At 40.8% G+C, this 10,000-nt stretch overlaps 1 protein-coding gene across 1 annotated transcript in view; it reads left to right on the top strand.

Annotated features, from left to right (window-relative positions):
* Positions 1–1,228: 1,228 nt before the first annotated feature.
* Positions 1,229–10,000, top strand: part of LOC125026363 (E3 ubiquitin-protein ligase SHPRH-like) — a 13,859-nt gene continuing 5,087 nt past the window's right edge. The window contains 7 exon segments of the mRNA XM_047614765.1: positions 1,229–1,365; positions 2,952–5,260; positions 6,004–6,197; positions 6,623–6,818; positions 8,191–8,373; positions 8,677–8,871; positions 9,081–10,000. The exon segment at positions 9,081–10,000 is cut by the window's right edge and continues 655 nt beyond it. Of these exon segments, the coding sequence (XP_047470721.1) occupies positions 2,987–5,260; positions 6,004–6,197; positions 6,623–6,818; positions 8,191–8,373; positions 8,677–8,871; positions 9,081–10,000 (3,962 nt within the window). The 5' untranslated portion in view covers positions 1,229–1,365; positions 2,952–2,986.

The raw sequence follows: 10,000 nt of genomic DNA, 5'->3' as shown, positions 1-10,000 counted from the left end.
CTTGTAGAACTCGAACACTTTCTCTGAACCGCAACTGTTTGTGTAATATTTCCTATCCGGACACTTCATCATCGAGTCCAGTGACTCATAAGTGAAGCGATCGACTTTTCGGTTTATGTAATACCCAGTGTACAGAATATTTTTTCGTAGTAAGGCCTTGTACCCTGAATATGAACGTGTACGTGCGAATAACTAATGCGAGGCGGTTCCATGAGCCAGTGAATCTAATCCGTGTTCATAAGGGCGGGATTGGTCAAATTATCCGTATGATTTACTTCGACTTTCGACTCTGTGGGGTATTGTCGGAACTATTAGGTGTATATATTGGATCTAATAGTTATTCCCAGTGGTGTAAATGGGGGGACCTTCCTTCCGTCTCACGAAAATCAACATTCTCTATCTATCTATATATATACATATATACATATGTGTGAGTGCGTGTGTGTCTATATATATATATATGTTTGTGTGTGTGTGTGTGTGTGTGTGTGTGTGTGTTCCTAGAAATACATATGAATACACACATACACACACACATATAAATACATATATATACACGTCTCTCTGTGTGTCTATATGTATATATTTATATATACTTATTCACGTGCGTGTGTGTGTGTGTGTGTGTGCGTGAGTGCATACGTGCATGCGTGCGCATGTGTGTGTGTGCGCATGTGTGTGCGTGGGTGTAAAATCACATACACACAAAACGCGCGCGACTTAGTGCGCACATTTCACGCAAGAGTATGTGTTGTGCGTACGTGCGTGTGTCAACGAGCGCTTTGTGTTTGTGAAGCTGATGTCGCATTATCCACAGGCGAGAGAAACTTTGTAAATTTACCCAAATAAACTATAAACGAATTCTGGACTGATGTGTTGCACTGCCAGAAAGTGTCATATCATACTGTCATTGATTATAAAAAATAAAAGTTGCCGCTCAATCACGTTAGGCAACCTCCCTCACAACAAAGGCCTCGGGAAAATCGCACGAAGACATCTTTACTACAAAATGCTTCTCGTGAGAATTAAGCTAAAGAAATAAAAAAGCAGACATTTCTTATCCATAAGTTCCTTATCCATCAAAGCCAGACGTGCCACTGCTCATATGGAAAACACCAAGAGACTAAATAAACCTTTTGAAAATAGATAAATGAGCGTAGACATTGTCTCACTCTGACTCGGGGCGTAGACACCTTCGCCTCATTGAGAGTCGCTTGTGAATGGCCGTAGCAGTTTGTTGTTGACGCTCACACACGCTTAGTAGGAACGCGAAAAAATGCGTTTTTTCTTCAATTAGCCATGTTAGAGCAAGTGGTATATGAGAGGAGGGAAGATAGTACCACTGTGATATGCTCGGTGTAAGAGGTGAGGAAGTGATGAGCCTTTTTTGCATGTAATTAGCATAATATCAGTTGAGCTCTCCCTCTTATATGTTTTGTCTTCAATGGACGGAGCTATTTGTCAGAGAAATGTCGATTTTCGGTTGAATCTTTTACGACCTCGTCCTTAAGAACGAAACGGGTGAGGCAGAAGGGGAAATAGATTATCTGGAAATTATTATTCATATGATTGTGCATGTGCTTATTGCTAATGCTGTATTTTAATAATTGACAAGGCATCGAAAGGTAAAATTCCCGAACCTAATGGCTATCCCCTATATAGTAAACAGTTCGTGGAATTGAGAGATCAACCTCATTAATTGTCTTCTTCTTTCTTCTTTTATAGGGTTTTAGACTATTGTATAGTCTATATCCCCTGGATCTAACTCCTTACTTGTCAAATCGCCAGCAGTTTTGACAAGTAAACAAATAACTCATATTTTTTCTGGCAAGAGAGAAGTTGAATTGCTTCCATATTTGCCACTGAATAGTGCCACCTCGGTTTCTGCAGTTTTTATTATTCAAAGAGACTAAGTGACTCACTTTGATGCCAAGTTGTCAAAGCATCTGCTCAGGACAGTGAAGGAGATAAATTGGTTGTTATGATTGCCTTGTTGAAATGTAATTAAGCCTATAATTGGCTATCATATTTATCAGTGAAGTAACTTGATTTTCAGGTCGCAATAAAAATTATTATATATTTGAAAGTGTTTTGAAGTTCACTGATATTTATTTCCCCACTGATATTTACCATTTGAGAAAGGTTACAGGTAATGAAAAGATATATTGATACAGGAATTTAATTTATTTCCTAATATAAGTTCTAATCACCATTCAAAACAGAATCATATTGGGATAGAGGAAAACTAATGTTAAGTTCACAATGATCACTTACAAGAACACTGTTAGCTACCATTAATAAAAATAACCTATATAAGGCAAAGCTTGTACAGAGATTAAATTAAATTATTTCTACTTGCTTTATACAATGGGATTCATACTCTAGAACTTAATGTAATTTTTTAAAAATAAGAGAAGCCCATATAGTCAAGCATCCAGTTAGACTAATTATTATGAAGATTAATGAATGTAATAATGTGTTGTACATGCTAGTAAAGGAATGCATACCAGAAAAGAAAATTATAAGCTCTTTCTAGAAAGAAAGTTATTCTCATATAGAAGAAATATTTATTAAGGTGAGACTTACTCAGGGAATTTTTTAAAATGATTAATTGATTTCTTGTTAATCTTTTAAAGTCATTTACAAATTTAGAAATATACTAATAATAAGCAATTAGATATGTTTATTTTTGATAATTGTGAAGGTATTGGATTGAAACTGTCATTGAGGGAACAGAATATAGAATGAATAGCATTCAGGACAGCCATGAATGAGATTTATTTTGATGTTATTGAGATGTAGCTTTTTATAAATGTTGTAGTGGCTTTCATAAATAAAAAAGTGACCCTCTTCCCTCTGTGAAGAGAAATCGACTGGAAGAAATAAGACAGATTATGATTGATTAATGTCAGAGTAGCTTGAGATATTCATCCCTCTTCCAAAACCAACAGGTTGAGACAGCAACCAACAGGGTGAGACAGCAACCATGGTTCGGAACAAGCCAGCACCACAGCAGCTGAATGAGGCGCAGCAGAGGAGGGCACAGTGGAACCTCCTGGATGGCCCAGGACCTGTGAACGATGAACAAGCTAGGGATAATGACGATGGTCACAATCATGCACCCAATCCGCCACAGAGGGAGTACGGCCACAATGATCTTGCATTGCTTATAAATGATGACCTCATCGATGACGACGAAGAGGACGAGGATTTTGTTCCAGATCCAATAGGGGATGCGGCACTGAGGAACCATGGGTTTTTCATGGGGCAATACATGCCGGAGGAGGTGGTGATAGACGATGATGAAGGGGAGGAAGAAGACAACAATGACTTGTTTGTTATTGGAGAGGTGAATAATGCAAGACAGAGGCAGAGGAGGAGGAACCGTGAGCCAAAGGATGGGCTCAATTATGGAAGCTTCAACCATGTACTTAATGACTGCCAATTTTATGCCAAAGTCTCCAAGAAAAAGACAGGGAAAGAGACAGTGCGTCGATCAGAAGACATGAGATTTTGTCACTTTGGAATCATGAAGTTAAGACTGAAAGGAGGTGTCAAGTATGAGGAGATATTACAGATACCAAGCCATGAGTTTTGGGTATATGTCAGTGTTGAATGTGACAAAAGTGCAATTTACTTTGAGTGGAATTCGGAAGAATCACCAGGGAAGTCCAAGCAGAGAAAGAAAGCCAATGCCTTCCGATATTTCATGATAGATGGCCTTTTGGATATAGATCTTTGGGAGGGAGTGTCAAAGCAGAGGTATTTTGATCTTGAGTTGAGTGATTTTGATGATGTAATGTCTGAAATGACCCTGAACATTTATTTTAAAAAGGCAGGACTCACAAGTCTGAAGTATGCAAGTGACAGTGTCCAGTGCAGTGATGCTTTGGGAAAAGTAATCTCTCATTTTTTCAATATTCTACCATTTTCTTTCACTGGAGAAATGAAGCTGAAACATGACACAGAGGTCTTGTACAAAGCTGTGAAAGAATACCACAACAAAATTGAGTACGTAGACCTTGACGTGCAGCACTCTAGCCTGATTCCTCAGTTACGTCCCTATCAGAAGGCAGCTGTTCAGTGGATGCTGCATCAAGAAAACTATGGAGATAACAAACAGAAGGATGAAGGGGAGATCCATTGTTTGTTTACTGAGATTAAATGCGAGGATGGTACTGAGTTGTATTATAACAAATATGGGGGTTTCATAGTGAAGGATAAACCGTTGGCTGTGGTTCCTTCCCCAGGAGGAATTCTAGCAGATGAAATGGGCTTAGGGAAAACCGTGGAAGTACTTTCGTGCATACTGAACCACCCAAGGAAAGAAGTCCCCAAGCCAGAGTACCAGGAGCCAGTGAGGATTGAGCAGAGCAGAAGGAGGAAATCGGCCAAGAAAGACGTTGCTAGCGATGTGTATACGCTCCACCAGGAGGAAAATGAGGACGAGGAGAATGCCATTGACAGCAGCCACCATGTAGAGCTCAGTTGCAGTAAGTCCCCAAGTGAAGAAAAGGAAGAAACACCTGCAAGGAGAGGCAAGGGAAGGGCAGCAAAGAAACATCAGGGGCACATCAAGGTTCACATTCCCAAGAAGGTGGAAGAGAAGGAAGAAGAAAAAGAGGAGGAGGAAACTAGCAGAAACGGTCGACCCAAAAGGCGCGCAGCTAGATCGACTGGGGCATATGCAGACGTGGACTCCGAGGATGAGGATGACTATAAACCACCAGAGAAGAAAAAGGCTCCTGTGTACAATCCAGAACAGGAAATTAGTGAGGACACTCACTGGTCCAGTATTGAGTCAGTGATAATCAGCGAGTGCTGGGAAGGCAAAGCCAAAGAGTACAAAAAGGAAGGCTCTTATAAGGACTTCCGTAAATACCTGAAGATGAAGAAGAAGGACCCATTTCACATGATGTCCCTCAAAGAGAGGCTTCAAGCTCAGTACAAGAACAGCATAGCCGAGTACAGTGCAGTGGGCTTTGTGTCTAAACGAGCCATACAGGGCTTCTTTGACCTCAAAGTGGAACAGAAGAGTTACTTTGAGTGCATCTGTGGCTCCACCACAGCAGAAGACCGGGATGAGAAGTTCCGTGTGCAGTGCTCCGTGTGTAGCTTATGGCAGCATGCAGAGTGTGTGCAGTTCGATGTTTCTGACCCATACAGAGGTGTCTACATTTGCCCCCATTGCTGGACACAAGAGACTCCAGTTGTGTCCGAAGCAACTCTCATTGTTACTCCATCATCAATTAGTTACCAGGTAAATATTTTTCTGATATTAGGTGCAAATTTTTGAACTAATATGGATAAATTATGCTTTATGGAAGACAACAATAAGAAGTGTCTCCTGAGTATTTATTAAATATATATATATATATATTTATATATATACACATTAAGTTGTATCAATAAAGATTAAAATATTCTTAATTTTATTGACGTTTTATCATTTTTGTTTTGTCTTCATTTTCTTTGCCCTGTCCTTTTTCTTCTGTGTTGTTAACTTTCTTGTTTCATCTTTTCCTTATAGTTCTCTTCTTTGTTTTCTTTCCTCTCTCTCTCTCTCTCTCTCTCTCTCTCTCTCTCTCTCTCTCTCTCTCTCTCTCTCTCTCTCTCTCTCTCTCTCTCTCTCTCTCTCTCTCTCTCTCTTCTTTCTCGTTGTAATTTTTTTTTTTTCCCCCCTCTCCTGCTTCTCCTCTTCTGCCTCCCTCCCTTCCCTCTTTCCCTTAATGTTCACTATTCTCATCACCTTCATTTTTTTCTACTTTTCCCTTAATCTTTACTCCATCTTCAGTGCATGCTTCAAGTGACATTCCTTCTCCCACTTTTTCTCCTTTTTTCTGAACTTTTTAAATTGTTATCATTTTATACTCTACTTTTTTTCTTTTATGTCTGTAGCTTATTGACAGAGTAGTTAATACACCCCCTTCCATAATCACCTTCAAGTCATCCATCTTTTTCCTGTTTTTATTTAATTGAAATTACCTTCCTTTCTGTCAAAAGTGGGTGGATGAGATCATAAAGCATCTGAAGAACAAGGCACTGCGCATGCTAGTGTACAAGGGCGTGGCAACCCAGGGCTACATGCAGCCTCGCTTCCTGGGCAACTTCGACATCGTCATCACCACTTATGAAACACTGCGGCAGGAACTCAATTATGTGGATCTACCTCACAGCAACAGCGAGATGGGGCGGAGGTACGAGCAGGGAGAGGGAGAGGAGAGGGTTGTCTATGGCCTGTGTGTGTGTGTGTGTGTGTGTGTGTGTGTGTGTGTGTGTGTGTGTGTGTGTGTGTGTGTGTGTGTGTGTGTGTTTGTCTTGTGTCTGTTACTTATTGTTATTAAAAGAATTCTATTATTATTAATGTCATTTTCATTATGATAACTGATATTATTTATTTGGTGTAACTCACTGTTATTCTTATGTTTATAGCTATAGTATTATAAGATTTATTACAATATTAGAAAATATCATATCATTAATTATTGTCATTATTCTCGCTAACACGCCTCTCTAACATGCCTCTCTCTCCTACATCCCATTACCTCCTCCTTATTCTTCATTCCTTCATTCTCATCTTACGTTCACTCATCCTCCATCTGTCTTGCTCTCTCTCCGTCAGGTTCCGTCACCCCAAGCGCTTCATGGCCACTCCTTCGCCGCTCCCTTGTGTCGAGTGGTGGCGCGTGTGTTTGGACGAGGCACAAATGGTTGAGTGCACCACCACCAAAACGGCCGAGATGGCACTACGACTCGCAGCCATCAACAGGTGGTGTGTCACGGGAACGCCTGTCCAGAAGAGTGTTAACGATGTACAGGTGTGTAGGGTTTTTTTTGTTGTTGTTGTTACTGTGTCTGTTATTCGTGCCGATGCGTTTGTTATGGTTGACACTTTAACGATGATTTATTTGTATTTTTGTTATTATTAGGAAGATTATGATTTTTTTTGTTTTTTTCAGTGGATCTATTGGTAATGGTTTGCATTGCTTTTATTGTTCTTACTGTTATTGTTATTGCTATTATTATTATCATTATCATTATCATTGTTATTGTTATTATTATTGTTATTATTATTATTATTATTATTATTATTATTATTATTATTAATATTGTTATCATTATTATTGTTATTATTATTATTATTATCATTATTATTATTATTGTTGTTATTGTTGTTATTATTATTATTATGTTTTTTAAAATTATTACCACCACCTTCCACCACCCTCCTCCTTCACCACCAATACAACCATCATCACCACCTCCTCCTCCTCCTCCTCCTCCTCCTCCTCCTCCTCCTCCTCCTTCACAACCATCACCACCACCTCCTCATCCTCCTCCTCATCCTCCTCCTCATCCTCCTCCTCATCCTCATCCTCCTCATCATCCTCCTCCTCCTCATCATCCTCATCCTTCTCCTCATCCTCCTCCTCCTCCTCCTCCTCCTCCTTCACCACCACCACCATCACCATCTTCACCACCACCTTCACCACTACCACCATCATCATCACCATCTTCACCACCACCTCCTCCTCCTCTCCTCCTACTCCTCCTCCTCCTCCTCCTCCTCCTCCTCCTCCTCCTCCTCCTCCTCCTCCTCCTCCTCCTCCTCCTCCTCCTCCTCCTCCTCCTCTTCCTCCTTCACAACCACCACCTCCTCCTCCTCCTCCTCCTCCTCCTCCTCCTCCTCCTCCTCCTCCTCCTACTCCTCCTACTCCTCCTTCACCACCATTACTACTACTACTACTATTATTATCACTGCCATTACTACTACTACTACTTCTATCATTGTATCTCATGGACAAGTCATTTGTATTTTTTTGTATTTTGATTATTACTATTATATTTTTCTGCTGTTTGTGTTTGTAATTAGTATTTAATATTTTCTTTCATTCTTTCTTTTTTTATTGTGTGTATGTGTGTGTGTGTTTGTGCGTGACTTTCTTTCTTTAATTAGTAGTGTAAAAACTACAAACTTAAGTAGGAATCCCAAATGAGAAAATCAGCCCCTTATCAACATGGAAACATTAAAAACTAGTCTTTAGTCATTTTTTTATATATATACTTTTTTTTATTTATTATTATTTTTTATTTATTTATTTATTTATGTTTTATTTATTTGATTTTTATTTTCATATAAAGCCTTCACCAATCTAACTAATTGGAATACACTCTGCCAATCTTGATTAGGGATTGTTGATGTTCCTCGGTGTAGATCCATACGGCGTGGCACAGTGGTGGCACCGCTGTCTGTACGTACCCTACTGCCACCACCAGAAGGAACCCCTCCACAACCTGGTGTCACAGTACCTCTGGCGTAATGCCAAGAAGGACGTCATTCATCAGATCGACATCCCCAAGCAGATGGAGGAGGTAGGGGCGTTGTGTTTTTGTTTGTTATTGTTGATTTTTTTTTCTCTCTTTCCTTTTGCGTCTCTTTTCTCTTCTCTTCTCTTCTCTTCTCTTTTCTTCTTTTCTCTTCTCTTATCTGTTTCCCAAATAGAAGAGATAGGGTAATTGTGATTTCAAGAGGACTTTTATCTTATTTATTTATTATTTTATTATTGCTGATTTTTATATTCTGTTCGGAACAAGGATTTTGAGAATATATAAAAGGTAACTAATTTCACTTTGGTTGTTTGTATTACTTATATAACCCAAACCAACCTTCTGCAGATCCACTGGCTGACCTTCACGCGTGTGGAGGAGCACTTCTATCAGCGGTTGCATGCCGAGTGTTCATACGACGCACAGCAGAGATTGAAAAAGTTCTCAGACCCCAAGACCAAGCTGAGTGACCTAGACCGCCAAACCCTGAGCTCCCTCCTCCACCCTCTGCTCAAGCTGCGTCAGGCTTGTAATCATCCTCAGGTAAGCCTTTAGTCTGAATGGGACATCCTGAACACCTAGATTCAGCCATTTATACATTCTTCTATGGTCTGTGTAGTCAACAGATCAATAAATTATAATAATTTGAACATTATCCTAATGTTTGAGCTTGTGCTTTCAGTTTTAAATGACAGAGGCATTTGTTATTGAGATTTGCTCTTCTTAGTCTTTCATCTCTTTTCCACCCACAGGTTGTGAAAGGCCAGTTCATGTCCATAAACCGCAAGACAATGACAATGGAAATGCTTCTTGACAACCTAATCAAGAAGACCAAGCTGGAAGCCGAGGAAGCTCACCGCTTACTTGTCGCCTCAATGAACGGCCTGGCTGGAGTACACATCATCAAGGAGGAGTGGGTAGACGCCGTCAATGTGTACAGAGGAGTCCTCCACTCCATCGAGGAGCATAGCACCATCAAGACTGACTCGTTACAGCGTCTTCACACCCTCCACAACTTGGCAGAGCTCATCGAGTCCGATCACCAGGGAGTGGCTCCCACCCTCAGGGACAGTACGCTCAGGGAGCAAGCTGAGGCAATTCGCAAGCGCTACCTGCAGCACCATCCCCAGCAAGTTACCACAGCCAATGAAGAGTGCACCACCAATACAGAATCAGTTGATGAACTTAAAAGTCGATATAACTCAAATATCGATTGGTGGCTAGGGGCATTGCAGTCTTTTGACAATGACTTTGTACAAGAGGTGCGAGATGAAATGCTTTCTTCCTATTCAAGGTTTGAGGAGCACAAATGTCTTCTTTATCCAGTACAATCCAAAGTGCACATGCAGCGGGTTTTGAATGCAGAGAATGACAAGATGAAGGAGCAGAGGTCGGACATGATCAATGGCATCAAGCACCTTCTCACTGTTGAGTTGACATCCATGCTGGACCTGGCCATTGACTGCCACCTGCGGCCCACAGAGTCAGAGCCACCTCAGTGCCTTCTCTGTGCCACCCACGAGTTCTTTGAGGACTATGAGGAAACGCTCTTCTCCATGAAGGAACTAAAGCACAGCAGGACAACGGGTGTGTCCAAGGAGACTGAAGATGTGAAGGATAAGGCCCAGGTGCTGCAAGCCACCCGTCGAGGAAACTGGGGTCAGAGTGAGAC

This window comes from Penaeus chinensis, chromosome 1 (assembly GCF_019202785.1).
Source record: "Penaeus chinensis breed Huanghai No. 1 chromosome 1, ASM1920278v2, whole genome shotgun sequence".
In the NCBI taxonomy this organism is placed as follows: domain Eukaryota; kingdom Metazoa; phylum Arthropoda; class Malacostraca; order Decapoda; family Penaeidae; genus Penaeus; species Penaeus chinensis.
This window is presented reverse-complemented; position numbering and strand designations above follow the sequence as displayed.